This window comes from Ahaetulla prasina, chromosome 11 (assembly GCF_028640845.1).
Source record: "Ahaetulla prasina isolate Xishuangbanna chromosome 11, ASM2864084v1, whole genome shotgun sequence".
Taxonomy (NCBI): Eukaryota; Metazoa; Chordata; class Lepidosauria; order Squamata; family Colubridae; genus Ahaetulla; species Ahaetulla prasina.
In genome coordinates this window covers 28205541-28224401 of record NC_080549.1, presented here as the reverse complement: position 1 = coordinate 28224401, position 18861 = coordinate 28205541, and the positions used below count along the sequence as shown (strand labels likewise).

The following is an 18861-nucleotide window of genomic DNA, read 5'->3' as shown; positions in this document are numbered from 1 at the left end:
TTAATTACATAGGAGTTGAAGAGAAAGGCGTTTGGAAATGGTTTATAAATCCAGTCTGGTTTCCCTTTCAAAGACATCGTAAGAAGAAAACATTTTCAAAATTAAACCATCTATTCCCCCATTCCCAGGGGCGGGCTGCTGGGGGTTTGCAGGGGTTCAGGAGAACTCTAGCTAAGATTCTTGCAGTTCGGAGAACCCCCAAATCCCACTCCTGGCTGGCCTTACCCACACCTCCCCACCCTGGAGTCCCCACATGGCCCATTTTGGATGCAGGTTAAGTACAAGGCGCACGTGGACGCTCAGGGAGGGCGAAAAACGGGCCTACCGGAAGTTTGGGAAGGCTGGAAATGGGCCCATTTCCAGCCTCCGGAGAGTCTCCAGAGCCTGGGGAGGCTGTTTTTGCCCTCCTGGAGGCTTGAGAAAAGCCTCTGGAGCCCAGGGAGGGCAAAAATGCCCCCCCCACACCATGGTGCATGAGGTTGACTAGGCCTTGCCCACTATGGCCACACCCACCCAGCAACCGGGCTAAAATTTTTGAAGCCTACCCCTGCCCATTCCCTCTATTTCCAAAATATGGAAGATGTTTATTCTGCTAATGCAGAATAAAAGGCTTTTAGGAGAACTGGTAAAAGACAAGATCCCAGCAGAGAGATCTCTGGTTAAACAAAAGGAGGCAGAGGAGCAAAAAAGAAAAGGAAGGAAGACCCACTGGGAGAGGTCTTGTTTGCAGCCGGTGAGATAGAGAAGAAGAAACTCTCGTGTTCCATTCAGGGCTCGTGTTTGGGGTTTTCTTGATATGGCTCAGGCTGTAAGAAGCCTGTTATTAAAACACAGCTGCCTGCAATTATTGCAGGTTCAAGCCCGGCCCAAGGTTGACTCAGCCTTCCATCCTTTATAAGGTAGGTAAAATGAGGACCCAGATTGTTGGGGGGGCAATAAGTTGACTTTGTAAATATACGAATAGAATGAGACTATTGCCTTACACACTGTAAGCCGCCCTGAGTCTTCGGAGAAGGGTGGGATATAAATGTAAATAAATTTAAAAAAATCATTACTTTTAATCTTCAACCCAGATGAACAAAAAAGCACTGCCAGCCGGACTCTCCTCCGTCTTTAGCCACTTTGAGGTGGTGCACGTTTTACTCTGGGACCGTGCTACTCTCTGCGAAGGCCATTCCCCCGATCTCCCAGAAGGGTCCTTCTCTGGCCTCAGCCCCCCACTCCCTTCAGTAGGGAAAAGCCGGCTAAGTAAATAAATCAATAAACTTCCCTGATAGAGCCAAGGAGGCAAATCTAATATAGTCCTCCCAGATGTTTAACATGAGAGACCACGGACATGTTATGATCACAATCTGTGATGTGTCCAAAAGTACAGCATCTCAAAGAGCTTTTAGCAAATCCATCTGAATGGTTCCAGCGAGTGTCTGAGGCACAATTACAAAGGTTGTGCCCGAATTGGAGCACAGAAACCTCCCTAATGATTGAAAGGGAAATATATCAAAGGGAACACAGCAGACTTCCAATCACGAATGCATTGGCTGGTTGGCTAAGAAGTGCTTCTTTGCTAAATGGTATCATAAAAACCAGTAGATGACTGATTATTGCCAGAAGCTGGAGCTTTAGTGGATGTTCACGTTAAAAGAAAAATTATGACTGGTGCCGGTTAGATGCCCTCTGAAAATTGCAGCTGTGTTACTTTGATTTACAGCAGTACTTATATCACCAAATATATCAGCATAGAACTGCTGGGCCCTTTCTCTTCCTTTTCACTTGAAAGCTCAAGATGCTCTCTCTCCATTCAGCTTAATGAGGAATAAAAACTACAGCAATCACAGAATTAAGAAGAGCTGCCAACGGGGTAAAATCACCTGTGGGGCAAGCACAGTGAATTTATGATTTACTAGCTAAATTTATCATCCTGGGGGTTTTTTTTTGGGGGGGGGAAATATAATGAAAGCACCGTTCCAGTCCTTCCCCCAACCCAATTCATCTATTTCTCCTCTTTTCTCCTAGGTGCCCGTTACCAGCAGCACAATAACAAAAGGCTGGGAAAAGCAAGAGGGAAGTGGAAGTCCGACTGAGGAAAGGCTGCTCCTTTCGCCCCTTTCCCAAGAGCCTTCTGCCCTGGCAGAAAAAACCCAAGAGAACGAACGCTCTGTTGGGGCTGACTGTAATCCAAGATAGGCCGGTCTCAATTAGGCAGAGGACTGTTATCCATGGTGGCCCATCTCCGATGATGGGCCCTTCACACAAGCAAGCCACGTTCTGAAGTATTTTAGTAACAACGGTGTCTGAAGTGACCTTTACAGTAATACCAGCCACCCAGCCAGCAGTCTCATTCTCCAATGGACAAATGCATGAAGAATTCATTACCTTCAGCTGCCCTTTTGAAAAAGACTTTGCAGCTTCCACAGGTCAGTGCTCCGTAGTGGCATCCTGACGCTTCGTCCCCACATATCAGGCATGTCTTCTGTGGTGGGAAATAATAGTCAATAGGCAGAACATGGTCCCTTCCAGATTCCAGCCTTTGGAGAAAGAGAAAATCAGAAAAAGAGACATTAGCAGGTGGTTTAGGAGAAGCCAGCCTCTACCAGGAATCCCTATGCTTGAAAGTGACAAGGAATCCCGGCTGCCGATCAACGTTCTCTAAGGCAGAGGTCTCCAACCTTGGCAACTTTAAGCCTGTCGGACTTCAACTCCCAGAATTTCCCAGCCAGCTTTACTGGCTGGGGAATTCTGGGAGTTGAAATCCGACAGGCTTAAAGTTGCCAAGGTTGGCGACCCCTGCTCTAAGGGACTCCCAAGAATACAATCAGAAATTGAATCTGGGCAGGTTCTCCACCTCGTGGTGGCCCAGGGCTTCTTGTAAGTCCTGCCCAGTTTCTTGTGATTATTTAGAAAAAGGATTTAGAGAATCTCTCCCATTTCCTGCAAACATCTTTTGAGCGGCAGCAGCTCTAAGTTCCCTATGACAGAAGAGCAAAACTTGTTCCTTCTTCCTTCTGGACATAAAGCTTCAATTTGCCTCCTTCAAGGTTCCCTTCCTCTTTAGATGTGGAGTTTCTGCCTATCGGGAGAAGTGCCAATATTGCCATAGGTCACAAATACAATTTTACTATTTTTTTTAGTACAGCCAAATGTTAGTTCTTTGATGTAATAAATACAGATTTTCAACAGAATAGTGGCTGTCAAGAAAGAAGGGTGTCCACCTTTCTGTTCTTTTTTTCTTTCATAATTATTCACTATTCTTATTTTCTTTTCTAATATTTATATAGTTTTTAATGTTGTTAAAATGTCTTCGATAAAAATTATATTAAAGAAATGATAACCCAGGAGAGAGGGTGAAATACAAATGCATTTGTAACCACTGTCAAAGGGACTGAAGTGTTTCTTCAGTTCTGTTCTATGCAGATGTAGATTTAATGGGGAGGTTGTGTAGAAATGGGCAGGAGATTGGCTCCTTTCCTTGTTTGGGCATCTTCCCTGTTCATGTGATTAAGGTAGGAGGGAGGTTAGCTTTGAAGCTGCTTAGGGCTGCAATCACAAGCAGATCCAACCTCTTTGATTTGCTCTGCATGGGGTGGCACTTGAAGATCACTCAGAAACTTCCGCTGGTGCAGAACCAGCTGCCTATTCAGGGATAGTCAGGCCCATTATGGGCACCTGACATTGTTCTTACAGGAGAGGCACTGATTACCAGCTTGTTTCCAAATGGCCTTCAAGACACCCAGAAGGGCTTGGGACGGGGGTCTTTGAGACCCCTCATTCTAGATAGAATCTGTTCATTCTACTGCTCCATCAAACAGGGCCCTCTGTCAGTTTTACAGCTGAACAGGGATGTGAACCTTAGATCAATACAGCAATTGTTATTTCACAATGTCCAAATTTATACACATATGAACACACCAGTCTGGTAAAAAAAGTGTCACCAAGTCTCCAAAGATTTTTCTTAGTCTTTAAAGAGCCTGCAAGACATTTACTCAAACAAAAATGTAAGTGCAAGTAGAGAACAACATTAACAATCACATACAGAGTATTTACATTTACACTTATTCCTACAATATTACTTAAAAAGGGATAACTGTCCCTTTTCAAGGATAACTTTGACATTCATATAATATCTGTTCTTCTACATTGTCCAGAAAACAGTTGCCAAACACACAGAGTCAAAAGGTTCAAAATCTGGCAACCTTGAGCGGAGATGGCAGCAGCAAGCTGCTCACTATAACCAACAACTCCTTCATTTTGCAAAGTAAAAAAAAAAAAGATAAAACTGAAGATGTCAAGATGAAGGCTGTTTGCTGGACTGATTACAATTAATGAAGAGTGGCAAACTGAAGCACTTCCATGCCTTAGTTGCAGCTGGCAAATAATCCCAGCACATTATGCTTCCTAAAGCATAATGGAGAGAGAATGCAGCAGTAGACAACCAGGTCAGACAGTGGGTACTCCAGAGAGACTGGGCACACAGACTAGGATAGACTTCTAAACATAGACACTTCCCTGGAAGCTGTTTCTAATCTTCTCTGCGGCAGGCCAGAAAAGCATTCTAACCTCATTCAGAACTAACAAGGACCCTAAAGCAATGAGTTCCAATCAAGTTCTGCATGATAGATTTTCGTCTCAATATACGTCCATACTTAAATCATCATAACAACAGTACTCCCAACTACAACTTCAAAAAAGCCAATTACGACCTTATAAACAACGATCTTTCATTTCTGGACTGGCAAATCTGTTTGCAACCTTCATAACCGCTGAAGACCACTATAGAGTCTTCCTACTTGAAATCAATAGAGTCATTAAACTATATGTACCACAAATGACTACCATGACCAAGAAAAACAAACTACCCATATCAATAAAAAAACTTCAATAAAAAAAAAAATCCCTCTGGAAAAGAAACAAAAAAGGCTATGGTACAAATTTCAAAAACCGCTACAGAAACATATGCAACCAAATAAAAACTGAATGCACAAATTACCACACCAAGCAAGAAGAGAACCTTCTGCGTACAAATTCCAATCGTGCCTTTTATAATTTTGTCAACAATAAACTTAAAGACTCAAGATCCATCCCACCACTAAAAGATTCTAACAACAAAGAATGCAATGACGAAACAGTCAAAGCAAATCTCTTCAACATTTTCTTTGGCTCAGTTTTTGTTAACTCCGATAACACATATCCGACATTCGCAAACGAACCAGCAATGACAATGATGATTTAACTCATATAGATTTCACAGAAGACAATGTTGGAAAAGCTCTTTACAACTTAAAACCATCGCTTTCTATTGGACCCGATGGACTATGTACATACTTCTTAAAAAACCTTTCCATTAATATAGCATAACCTCTAAGTATTATCTTTGATAAAGCTTTCACTACCAATTCTCTTCCCAAATTTGGACACTAGCCACAGTCATCCCTATCTTCAAAAAAGGAGACCCCAGCTTAGTCGAAAACTACAGACCGATCTCCCTTTGCTGCATCACCTGCAAAGTCATGGAATCTATCATCAACCAATCCATTACCTCACACTTAGAAATTAACAACCTACTCTCCAACAAACAATTTGGTTTCAGGAAAAAATTATCATGTAACTTACAACTTCTCCACTGCAAAAACATATGGACTTCAAATCTCGATCAAGGCAAATCAATAGATGCAATCTACATAGACTTCTGCAAAGCTTTTGACTCAGTAGTACACGATAAACTTCTCCTAAAACTAACATCCTATGGCATCTCAGGACCCCTCCACAAATGGATATCTGCTTTTCTGTCTAACAGACAACAAGTGGTCAAAATTGGCAATGCTTTATCGAATCCTGTTCCTGTCAAGAGTGGCGTTCCTCAAGGCAGCGTCCTTGGACCAACACTCTTTATACTATACATTAATGATCTCTGTGACCACATCTCAAGTAATTGTGTTCTCTTTGCTGATGATGTCAAACTATTTAACACCACAGACAATACTTCTATCATTCAAAACGACCTTGATCATCTATCCGCTTGGTCTAAAAATTGGCAGCTCCAAATTTCAACCAGCAAATGCTCAGTCTTACATATAGGAAAAAGAACCCAAAAACTAAATACATACTAGATGGACATTACCTTACAGACGACCCCCATCCCGTCAAAGACCTTGGAGTTTTCATGTCAAATGATCTAAGTGCCAAAGCCCACTGCAACTACATAGCAAAAAAAGCTCTAAGAGTTGTAAACCTAATTTTGCGTAGCTTCTTTTCCAAAAACACCACACTACTAATCAGAGCATATAAAACATTTGCTAGACCAATTCTAGAATACAGCTCATCTGTTTGGAACCCTCACCACATCTCTGACATCAATACAATTGAATGTGTCCAAAAATATTTTACAAGAAGAGTTCTCCATTCCTCTGAAAACAATAAAATACCCTATCCCACCAGACTTGAAATCCTAGGCTTAGAAAACTTGGAACTCTGTCGCCTTCGACAAAACCTAAGCTTAACTCACAGAATCATCTATTGTAATGTCCTTCCTGTTAAAGACTACTTCAGCTTTAATTGCAATAATACTAGAGCAACTAATAGATTTAAACTTAATGTCAACCGCTTTAATCTAGATTGCAGAAAATATGACTTCTGTAACAGAATCATCAGTGCTTGGAATACTTTACCTGACTCTGTGGTCTCTTCCCATAATCCTAAAAGCTTTAACCAAAAACTTTCTACTATTGACCTCACCCCATTCCTAAGAGGACCATAAGGGGCGTGCATAAGCGCACAAACGTGCCTACCGTTCCTGTCCTATTGTTTTTCTTTTCATCTTCCTATATATATGCTTATACCTCCTGATATTTACCCATATATGTGTTTATTTACTATATAATCTTTTTGTATGATACCTACATATATTGTTGTGACAAAATAAAATAAATAAAGTTTTCCAAAATGTGTTGGCTGCTTGGGGAAAGCAGGCAAGTGCTTCAACTGCCAGCCAGACCCTGGTAAACAAAGCGGACATGGAGCTTTTGTTCTTCCCAAAGATTCCTTGTGTCTCTCATCACACTTGGCCAAAGTATTCAATTCATTGTTTTCAGTGTTTGTTTTTTAATCATCTGATGTGAAAGGTGGACTTGCAAGTCAGCAAGCACCCAGCAGCTGCTTCAGAATCCTTGCCCTGTTTTATGCTTTGTGGCAAGCCCAACATCTTTCTCCCAAGGAGCAACTGGTCGGGAGACTTGGCCATTCAGCAAAGACTCCAGGTCTACATTCAGCTGACCTGCTTCACTCTTGCATTTCATGAAGCTCTGCCTCCCCGCAGGAAGAGAATTGGCTTCTGGCTCTTCTCTGCTCTCCTTAGTCTTCACTGACTTCTCCTCCACCTGAAACTCACGTGTGGTGGAATTCTGCAACTCTTTAAAATCTCCATCAGATGCTAGAACCACGCAGGAGGCCTCTGGCAGAGCAGAGGTTTGAACCCAGGTCCTCCAGCCTTAAGAAACCCTTCAGAATCGCTAAAAACAACCCAAGTTTTTTTCTATTTTAACTTCACATAAAAAACACGAGTAAGCTAAGAAGCACAGTCGAAGAATTTATTTCTCAGGCAAAACCCCCAAACCAAAGCAAAGAGAGAGCCCTGCAAAATGGAAAAAGAGGCTCCCATCTGCAGCTGGAAAACAGGCCTGGCAGCTTCTTCTTTGCAGTGCAAGACCACAAAAATACCCTTTTAAAATGCAAGCCAAGTGTCAGAGCAAAGATTGGCAACCTAGAAAACCAAGATAAGGCAGAGTGAAGCAGACACAACTTGTGCAGGAATGACGTGAGCCAGCAATTCCGCCCGAGCTCACAACTGGAAGGTTAAGGCCAAAAGTGTTCACATGGTTTGGGACAAAGAGAAAGAAACAAACTTTCGCCCTCTTCTTTCTCCTTGGTTTGAGATGGGAGAGAATGATTGCAGGACTCTCTGGCGCTCTTTCTGATGAGCAAAATGCTGGCACTTTCTTACAACAAAGGACTGCTCTGCTAGGGTGTGTATGTGAGGGAGAGGGAGAGAGAGGCAGGGAGGGAGGGAGAGGGAGAGGGAATAGGTCATTCCAGCAATCAGCTTGATTTTCACATGCATGCTCTATGGACCAAGGGCAACCTTGAACCAGATGACATTTCCATCTCTCCTTTCCCCTCCTCAATCCTGCCATCACTTGTGCTAAAAATTTCCATCTGAGCCATCACACACACACACACACACACACACACACACACACACACACACACACATACACACACGTCCATCCTTTTCAAGTAGAGCCAAGTCACAGAAATCTGTAATTCATTTATTTCTGGATGGAGTTTCAAAGTTCCAAAAATTAGCTTTCTTCCCTGAGAAGGAAGGATTATTTATTTATTTATTTTAAAATACTTCTGACTTGCCAATCAGGAACAAACCCTCTTAAAGGGCTTTAAGGAATACAATTAACATTGATCTAACTTTCCGTGGTTAGATTTTCGCCTAGCTAGAGTTTATGCATTTCAAAAATACTTTGCTGTTGAAAAGTATGGGTTGATATAAGGGACTAATCAGGTACTGCAATTGCAACAAATGGATAAATTTTCTTCGTTGTTTTATTTCATTTAAAGTGCAAGGAACAAGTCCATTTCCCTCTTGTGGTGATGAGGCATTCAAAGCACGCAGCAGCCTTTGCTCCCTGGGGGGAACAGGAGGTGTTCAGAGGGGGAATCCTACTAAATTAGGGAGAACCCTGAAGGACTGAAGTCATGCTAATCCTATGACCACCACATAACCAAACACCAATCTAGAATATATAATAGAAGTCGAGGAAGGTATCTTATTATTAATTTAAAAACAAGGGGGAAATCATCTGAACGTGATACTGACCTAGCTCAAACCCAAACCTAATTGCACTGAGAATACTATTTATTTATTTATTTATTTGATTTTTATACCGCCCTTCTCCCGAAGGACTCAGGGCGGTGTACAGGCAAAATAAAAACAGACAAGAAAATATACAGTTTAAAATGCAAGATTAAAAAACTTATTATAATTAGCCTAAAAATTTAAAATATATAAAAACTAAAACCCATTTAAAATTAATAATAAAAATTTTAAAATCGATAAAATCTAAGCCAGCCCCGCGCGAATGAAAAGATGTGTCTTCAGTTCGCGGCGAAAGGTCCGAAGGTCAGGTATTTGGCGTAAACCCGGGGGAAGCTCGTTCCAGAGTGTGGGAGCCCCCACAGAGAAGGACCTTCCCCTGGGGGCCGCCAGCCGACATTGCTTGGCGGACGGCACCCTGAGAAGTCCCTCTCTGTGAGAGCGTACGGGTCGGTGGGAGGCATGCGGTAACAGCAGGCGGTCCCGTAAGTACCCAGGCCCTAAGCCATGGAGCGCTTTAAAGGTCATAACCAAAACCTTAAAGTGCACTCGAAAGCTCACAGGTAGCCAGTGCAGTCTGCGCAGGAGCGGTGTTACGTGGGAGCTGCGCGAAGCTCCCTCTATCACCCGCGCAGCTGCATTCTGGACTAACTGAAACCTCCGAGTGCACCTCAAGGGGAGCCCCATGTAGAGAGCATTACAATAATCCAAGCGAGAGGTAACAAGTGCGTGAGTGACTGTGCACAAGGCATCCCGATCAAGGAAGGGGCGCAACTGCCGAACCAGGCGAACCTGGTAGAAGGCCCCCCTGGAGACGGCCGTCAAATGATCTTCAAACGACAGCCGCTCATCCAGGAGGACACCTAAGTTGCACACCCTATCCTTTGGGGCCAATAACTCGCCTCCAACAGTCAGCTGCGGCTGCAGCTGACTGAATCAAGATGCCGGCATCCACAGCCACTCCGTCTTGGAGGGATTGAGCTTGAGCCTGTTTCTCCCCATCCAGACCCGTACGGCTTCCAAACACCGGGACAGCACTTCATTGGGGTGGCCCGGGGTGGAAAAGTACAGCTGAGTGTCGTCAGCGTACAGCTGGTATCTCACCCCGAAGCCACTGATGATCTCACCCAACGGCTTCATATAGATGTTGAACAGAAGGGGCGAGAGGATCGACCCCTGCGGCACCCCACAAGTGAGGCACCTCGCGGTTGACCTCTGCCCCCCTGTCAACACCGTCTGCGACCGGTCGGAGAGATAGGAGGAGAACCACCGATACACGGTGCCTCCCACTCCCAATCCCCCCAACCGGCGCAGCAGGATACCATGGTCGATGGTATCAAAAGCTGCTGAGAGGTCTAATAGGACCAGGGCAGAGGAATAACCCCTGTCCCTGGCCCTCCAGAGATCATCCACCAATGCGACCAAAGCTGTCTCCGTGCTGTACCCAGGTCGGAAGCCGGACTGGAACGGGTCTAGATAGACGGTTTCATCCAGGTATTGGGGTAGCTGTCGCGCCACAGCACTCTCTACAACCTTCGCAATGAAGCGAAGGTTGGAGACTGGACGATAATTACCCAAAATAGCTGGGTCCAGGGAGGGCTTCTTGAGGAGGGGTCTCACCACCGCCTCTTTCAAGGCGGCAGGGAAAACCCCTTCCAGCAAAGAAGCATTGATAATCCTCTGGAGCCAGCCTCGTGTCACCTCCTGAGTGGCCAGTACCAGCCAGGAAGGACACGGGTCCAGTAAACATGTATTGGCATGAAGTCTCCCCAACAACCTGTCCACATCCTCGGGAGCCACAGGGTCAAACTCATCCCAAACAGACTCAACAAGACGTGCCTCCTCTCCCTCGCTTGGATCATCCCAATTTCGGTCCAGACCATCCCGGAGCTGAGCGATTTTATCGTATAGATAACCACTAAACTCCTCGGCACGTCCCTGCAAAGGGTCATCCCGCACCTCCTGATGAAGGAGGGAGCGGGTCACCCGAAACAGGGCGGCCGGGCGGTTATCTGCCGACGCAATGAGGGTGGAGGCGTAAGAACGCCTCGCCTCCCTCATTGCCACTAGGTAGGTCCTAGAATAGGACCTCACTAGTGTCCGATCAGCTTCGGAACAACTAGTATTTATCTCTATGGTTTTAACCCTTGGCTATTTGGATCCTTGAAGGAAGACACTTCAACCTATCCCAGCTTTTTTCTAGATCCTTCTGTCATTTGTCCTGCAAAAGCCATGCTGGACAGGCAGTGTGGGAGCTGCAGGGCAACACAGCTGGGGGAACTGCAAAATAAACTCAAACTCTGTAACCATTTTTCCGACAAAAAACAATTCCTCCCAATGATCCAACAGTTGGCCACAATTTTGAAGATGCACAAAAATAGTTACCAAATTCTACAAAGAGTTTTTAATGCATCTGTTGATAATTCTTTGAAGAGTGAACAAACATCATGAATACTATAGTTGAGACCTGAACACAACTGAGCCAAGAAACCATTCATGTTTGTTTCTTTTCGTATCTTATTTCTATGCGGAACTAAATACTACTTCCTTAGTGACTGAATGGCCTGAGTTGCCACCTTTCTATATCAAAAATAGGGATTAGCTCTATTGGATTTAATAAACAAAATAAGAATGCCTTCAACAAAAGTGAGATGTGGTATATTTTTATTTAATATACTTGAATTTACTTATGTTTTTGTTTTTCTATCGTAAGAGTGGCATGTGTTATCTTTGATATTGATCTAGACTGCAAGTTTATCTGGCAAAATGCACTGGGTGTTGTAGGAGAAGGAGAGGCAGAGCCTGGGGGTCAAGAGAGGACTCAGCCTAGAATCTTTATGTGTGCACAAGTGCCTCAAGTCCACCCCCCCCCAATTTCTTTGACTAGCGCCAATTTAGTGACAACTATTAGTTGTGTAGATTCTTGAATATAGGCATGAGCAAGAAATCTTTTTACCTGGAATGCAACGTACCCTGATTCTTTGTGCGTGTCGGATATGAATTTAATGGATTTATGGGCCATGACCAGACAGATAAGCTGCTGCAATGAATTTAAAAAATCTCCTTTTCCCTTCCATTCCAGTGCAATCACAAGAGTCCATGATGTATAGTTGAATATTCTGTGTGGCCCTTCAATCTTTTCCCATGAACTGTAGCAGCCTTGTTGCAGAACCACAAGGAAACGGCCTTCCCACATACCTAGCTCAGCATGAAAGCAGAGTAGTAGCAAAACAATCTGGCTCCCCATTTTACGAACCTTGGAAGTACGGAAGACTGAGTCTACCTTGAGCCAGTCAGGATTGAACTGCTGACACCCAGCAGAATTAGCCTGTAATCCTGCATTCTAAGCACTACGCCACCAGGGCTTCTACAAGAGGCTTGAATTCTGATGACTACGTAGGACTATGAATTCATTCCAGTGAAGAATTTATTACACACATTACTGCAGATTTCATCAAACATCTGCACCTGACATGGGAAAAGTAATCTGCAATGATTGGATGGATGATTCAAGCTACCCAGAAGAAGTTACCCAAAGGCAAGTCATTGATTTTTATACGTCCAGTGGCTGGCCTCATTTCTAATACACACGTATTTTTTCACTACTCCCTAAAACAGACTGTAAAACTACTTTATTTTTTTGAGTTCCTGGCTCGCCCAGAATGAAAACAAGGCCAGTCCAGAACATTCATTTTTATTCCGTCATACTACAGAGTCTGGAGTGGTTGCAGGTCTGATGTGTTGGGGAACAGATGGCAGTTCCAATCCAGTGTCCTTGTTTTAGGAAGTAATTTTCTATTCTTCCATCTAGATGCTTCTTGGGATTTTGTTCCTCTTTCCTGAACAACATGTTTCCAGGTTGGCTACTTCCTGCTTGCAGCGAGAACTGCAGGGGCGGAAGACACCTCCCAAGCTGAGAGAAACTGCGGAAGATTGATCAACTCATTGACAGAAATGCTCTCATTTTGAACCTGTCATCAATTGGAAAGGTTGCTGGGTGTGGGGCTTGGCACAAGAAAGTCATTTCAACAGATTTTGAGTAATTGTAATTCTGTGTTACCAAAGGAATAAAAGGCAGTCCAGAGAGTATTCTGGGGTTTTTAAGCCTTTGTACACCGTTGCTTATTTGAATTTTTCTCTCTCTTTGAATCTTTGTGGTTCGTGTAAAGTTTTGGGGAAGATTTGGTGCTCTGACTCCAACATTTTCTGTTAAAATGAGAGAAATTAGCCTGACAGCTTAGCAGTTTTTAGGCTTTTAAAGGGATGTTTCCAGTTTCTGCAAGGCATTTTTTTTTAGTGTCTTTGGCTCAATGTTGAGTCCTGGTCTGGATTAGTTCCTGCAGTTTTCGGAAGTGGTTTGCCATTACCTCTTCCCTAGGGCTGAGAAGGTATGACTGGCCCAAGGTCACCTGGATGGGTTAAAACTCCTGGCTTCCTGGTTTCTAGCCTGATGCCTTAACCGCTGCACCAAACCCGCTCTGTCCTCCTTCATGACTAAACCCTCATTTTGGCTTTTAAAACATTTCCCAATCTTAGTCATACCCATTTTGCATAGGTTCTGAGGCTGCACTCAGGGTACTGAGTTTCCATCTCTCATTTACAGCACCAAGAGGACTTAAATAAAGGAAATACTCATTAATTTATGGATAGAGCAATAGTGTAGGACTGGACAAAAAGTATTCTCCATAGCAAAATAGAGTTTTCTGAGAATGACACCGAACGGAACACTCCAAAATGGCCATGGCTCACAGTCTTAATCCCCTGGCTGAATACAGAGGCACGTGAGACCCCAACCTTCTCCCTATCCAGGGAAAGCTTTGAGGGGTGAACCATGTATAATCTTCCGTTGTTGTGCATGGTGCCGGTTTAGAAACACTACAAGGTTCTTTGCATAAACCTACCACCTGAATTTTCTTATAAAACCGTCAGCTTTCTGGATGGAAGGCTCTGAAATAAAAGTCTTCGTTTCTTGAAATGTTAAGCACTACTCGTTTTAAAATAATCAACGCATATTTAAGGCATAATGTCTGAACGAGCTCTATGGACAGTTTTCAGTCCCATAGAATCTGAATCAATAAAAGATACTTTTTAATCCGTTTCAGGTTGGAGCTTGATATTAAAAAAACAAACATTGTTTTTTTAATAAAAACAATGTTTTATTAAAAAACATTGTTTTATTAAAAAAACAAACATTGCAATTCAAGGCAGACCAACTTAGCAATAAATCTCACAGAACTCAATGGACTTTTCTTGTGGTATTTAGGGTTATTCTGGAAATGCTTCCCTTTGTGTATAATACACCTAGGACATTTTTTTAATGAAGTTTAAAAGTACAAAGTTAAAAACTACAATTTAATATTTCGCTTATAAAATTGTTCATAAATCTCTCTCTCCCCCACCCACCCCCATATATATATTAATTGTATTTAACTCTGTTTGCAGCCTCCTCTGCCGGCAGTCAAAAGGATATGTGGCTGAGTGAAAGGATCCTATGCCCTGCAGAGGTCAGAATGAGCAGTTGCAAGAGATCAGACAAAAGCGTGAGGATCTTTTACCACATTCTGCAAAAAAGGGTTATGATGTTATTGGTTAATAGTAAGATTCTCTTACTGGAGGGAACAGAGCTGCTCTCCTATTAAAATCACGCCTGCCAATATTTCGTGAATGATGTTGGAAAACGACAAGAAGCAGCCACACAAAGAGATTTGCTCTGTGGGAATCACACCAGGAGTAAATTAGCAGGTGGGGCCAAACCGCCGAAGAATCTTGTGGTCCTAAAGATTCAGAACATTTCATTCGTGGAAAAGATGCTCCAGGAAGATTCATGAAATCGTATGATTGGAAGGGACCTTTGAGGTCTTCTAGTCCATCCCTCTGGCCAAGCAGGAGTGCTCTTACCATTTTGGACAAATGGCTGTCTAATCTTTTTTGAACACCTCCAGCGACCGGGCAGCCAGAATTCCAGGAGGCTGGCTGATCTATTGATTAATCGTTCTCACCACCAGGAAATCCCTCCTTAGTTCCAGCTTGGATTTCCCTCTGACAAGCTTCAGGCGGAATCCTGTCCACATAACTTTGCTATGACTTCATGGGCAAATCCATTGTGTTTGTATGGCAACAACACCAAAATCGCCGCCGTCTCCTCCTCCTCCTCCTCCTCCTCCTCCTCCTCCTCCTCCTCCTCCTCCTCCTCCTCCTCCATTATACTTCCCAATCCAGGCCTGAGATTTCCTCTAAGACTCTCATTTATGTACTGAGGAGACCAGCTGAGGTCAACTGGGTGTTGCCACCTGCTGTGGGAACTCTTTACTTAGCCATCGCGATGCCCTGACAGAGGCTTTCCCCAACTATTAGCAGAAGCCCCCCGAGACTTTCTTTCTCGGGAATTCTTTCCAGTGCTAACCTCTCTGCTGGGGAAGTTACTGGTGGGACAATCTAGGACAATTGAGCGCAGCCGCCTGGCTTTTGGAGAGACTCCTCCCTAGTCTTGTCCTTCTGTGGATTTTTCAATGGCTGCCCGGGGCACAGCTCAAACCCATCCCGGGTAGTGAGTTACGAGATCTTCTCAGAGGAGCTGCCAACCCCTAGTGCCAGCAGGTCCTCCCATACCTCAGGGGCTCTCAGGACACTTTTGCAGTGCTTCTCCCCTCTCCTTGTGGGTCCCGGGTGCCTCCTGGTCCAGCAGGGTGAGCTCTCCCCAGGGAGAACCTGTGTCAACTCCTTATGCTCCTCAACTGCCTTCACACTGCAGACCCTCCTTCTCTGGCCCCCAGTGTTGTGTCTTGCCCGCCCTCAGAGCAGCCGGGGCCTTCTTACCTGCTCCCCAACACTGAGGAATGTATGCCTTCCGGCCCAAGTCCTAGCTCCATGCCCCCACAAACTGCAGAAGAAGGAGCATCTCCCTGCCCCAGCCCTGACTCCATGCCCAGGCAAACGGAGCAGCTAGACCCCTCCCCCTCCTCCACAGCAGGTGAGCCTGAGGAGGGTTTACTCCCAAGAACAGCTGATTGGAGTGACCCTCGCATCAGAAGATTGGAGAGGCGGAGGCAACAGAGGGAAGGGAGGGGCAGGCCTTAATGAGTGCTGAGTCATGGAGCCACACCCCATGGCCTATATAAAGGAGCTACTTTCTGGCAGTCTCTGAGTCAGGCAAAAGTCAAACTTATCTTGCTGAAGTCACTTACTGGTCTCCTGCCTGCTCTGAGGACTTTGCTAGGACTTTGGGCAGAGCTGCAGAGGCAAGCCTGATTCGGATTTCCCGGACCCAGCCGTCAGCGGAGGAGTGGGACACGACACCCAGACTGGCCCCTGGCCCCTTCAGGCAGCCCAGCGACCCTCAAAATGCCGCCTGCCCTGGGCACCACACACCTCCTCGCCTGGAGCAGCTCGGCTGAGAGAGCCAGGTGTTGCTTCTGTGATTCCCAATGTGGGGGTAGGGAGGAGGCACCATGCAACCCTGTTGCCGGAGCTGCTCCTTTTCCCAAAAAAGGAAGTCAAAGGTACCGTTAGGGCACCCATACCCTCTTCCAGTGTGCCATCCATACAGGATTGAAAAGGACGGCTGGCCCCCTCAAGAGGGAGAAGTGAGTCAAGAAGCAGGGCCTGTAAGTGTCTCCTCCGGCTCCAAGCCTCTTCCTCAGCTCCTCTGCACACCCAGCCCCTTCCAGGCCGTCCTCTGGGGTTTCCCCGCAGCCCTCAAGGGCCAACCGAACTCAGCTTTTCCCAACTGCTGCAAAGGCCCACCGAAGGATTAAGGTGTGGCCACCATCTTGGCCAGATCACTGGAGTGGCAGGAGCCTGAAGCAGTCGGGCAGCTGAGGCTCAAGGTGTAGCAATGGGGCATTTGCTGACCTACATGCTTGTCCACACAGTCCAATGATCAATAAACAAGGAAGATGCAACGGGCAGAAATGCCTGCAGTGGGTCGGCTGGGGCGGGGGGCAGGGGGCTGGGGTGAAGCAGGTGGGGCCAGGCAGCTGTGCTCAATTGTACCATTCTGGCTACAGGATGCCTACAAAGGACATGAAACAAGCTGTTGAGCAAAATCCCCCTAAACAAAGGAAGCATCCGGGAGTTTTCTTAAGGGGAAGAAATGTGCTAGAAATGAAAAAATTAAGATATCATACACAGGAGTAGATTACAAACATGAGGCGTTTACCATTTACATAAGAAACAGTCTTTCCATATAAATGTCAGCGTTCCAGGAAACCCTCTCCTGCAGAAAAGACTCCGAAGCAAACATCTTTCAAAGTTCTTTTACTAGCTTAGGTAAACTGGCACAATTGGATAAACTCCGAATCTGGGGATCCGGGTTTTTCCTCAGCAAGGCAAACTCCAAGATCACCACCTCCTTGACCCCTCTGCCGATCACATGCTCCCATCGCCAACCGTCCCATCTCGAGACATCACTCTGACCACTCCTTCTCCAGATGTAGGCTTGGCCTGACCTTGACTGGCAGGAAGAATGCTATTATGTCTAATGGCCCCTTCTACCAAATCCCCCCTCCTACTTTCCCACACATAGGAAAGTAGCAGCGTGGAAGCCTCCAGCCTAGTATGGCTTCCAAAGCTGACAATAAATGCTTTGCAAGCATTTTCTGCCTGCCTGTTTTGGGAAGTGAAGGATGGGATGATTTGCTCTGGTCATCAGTGGCCTGGAAGACGCACTCGGCTGCTGCTTGTCAACATTGTCTGTGTGTCGTGTGGAAGCTCAAGGCTTCATCCATAAATTAATCACAATACTATCATCACACTTTCTCTATTGTGGTCAGCTGTAACATAAGATGTTACATAAACATGTAACATAACATGATGTAACATAACATGTGATAAAGAAGCTCAACACAAAAGATTTACCTCTGATGTGCAGAATTTGTAACCCCAATGGGATAATTATAGGTTTAGCTAGCCTACTGCATGAAAATTTCTTTTTCAGTTGCATTGCATCATGGAATTGCTGCAGGATCTCAGCATTAGGCTAATCAACTAAACTATCAGTGGCCACCTCCTGCCCTTAAAGCCACAATGTGATTTATCTGATTACAGCTGAATGCAACATGTGATCATTTAACCACAAGATTTCTATGAACCTGGCCCACGAAGACAAGAGAGCAAGTGTGGGGTGAACCGGGCCAGGATGCTGTAACCAGCATTCAGGTTACACTGGTCGCTTCTCAACTATGGGAAGCTTTAACCTCTAATGGCAAGTCAACCCTGCAACCCTCCATCATTTATGCTGCCCCACCTCCACTTTGTCTTTCTACAATATCCTTTTTAACATTGCCAGCCAGGAGGGTCTCTTGCATTTCTGTTTACTTGGATTTCACAGGCAACACAAACATCATCAGTGAGTTTGCCTTCCTTCTGCCTCCTGGGTATCTTTCACTTTGAGGATGAGATCCTGGATGGGATGAGATGTGCCACATGTATGGGTACGATCCTAGTATTAAGGCAGCCAAAGAGGCAACAGGGGGGAACTGAAAATATTGTCATCAGGGCTTTTTTCATAGCCATGTTTTTTATGTATTCTATCAAACCTTCATCAACAGAAAAATATGCAATTTGAACCATTTGGGTTATTCTGTAAGTAATCTGGTCCTAGGCCACTCATAACCCTGCTAGTGCATTCAATTGGTTGATGAAATTAATTAATTAATTAATTAATTAATTAATTTGATTTCTATACCGCCCTTCTCCTGAAGGACTCAGGGTGGTTTACAGCCAGAATAAAACAATATAGACAAAAATTAAAACATTTTAAAAATCTGACTCTAATTTGGCCAAAATAAGTTAAAACTATAATAAAACCCTAATAAAACCCCCATATTAAAATTATGTTAGGCCAGGCCCGCACGGTGAAATAAAAAGGTCTTAAGCTCACGTTTGAAGGTCCAGAGGTCAGGGAGTTGCCGCAACCCAGGAGCCCCCCCAGAGAAGGCCCTCCCCCTGGGGGTCGCCAGCCGACATTGTTTGACTGACGCTAA

At 44.7% G+C, this 18861-nt stretch overlaps 1 protein-coding gene across 2 annotated transcripts in view; it reads right to left on the bottom strand.

Moving 5' to 3' along the window:
• The window catches only part of AR (androgen receptor), a 215305-nt gene that overhangs the window by 133159 nt on the left and 63285 nt on the right, over positions 1-18861 (bottom strand). For both annotated transcript variants that reach the window (XR_009156682.1, XM_058196667.1), the window contains exon 2: positions 2374-2525. Coding sequence is in view for 1 of the 2 variants with exons in the window: in XM_058196667.1 (XP_058052650.1) it covers positions 2374-2525 (152 nt within the window). In the remaining variant the exon portion in view is untranslated. The remainder of the gene's footprint in view (positions 1-2373; positions 2526-18861) is intronic.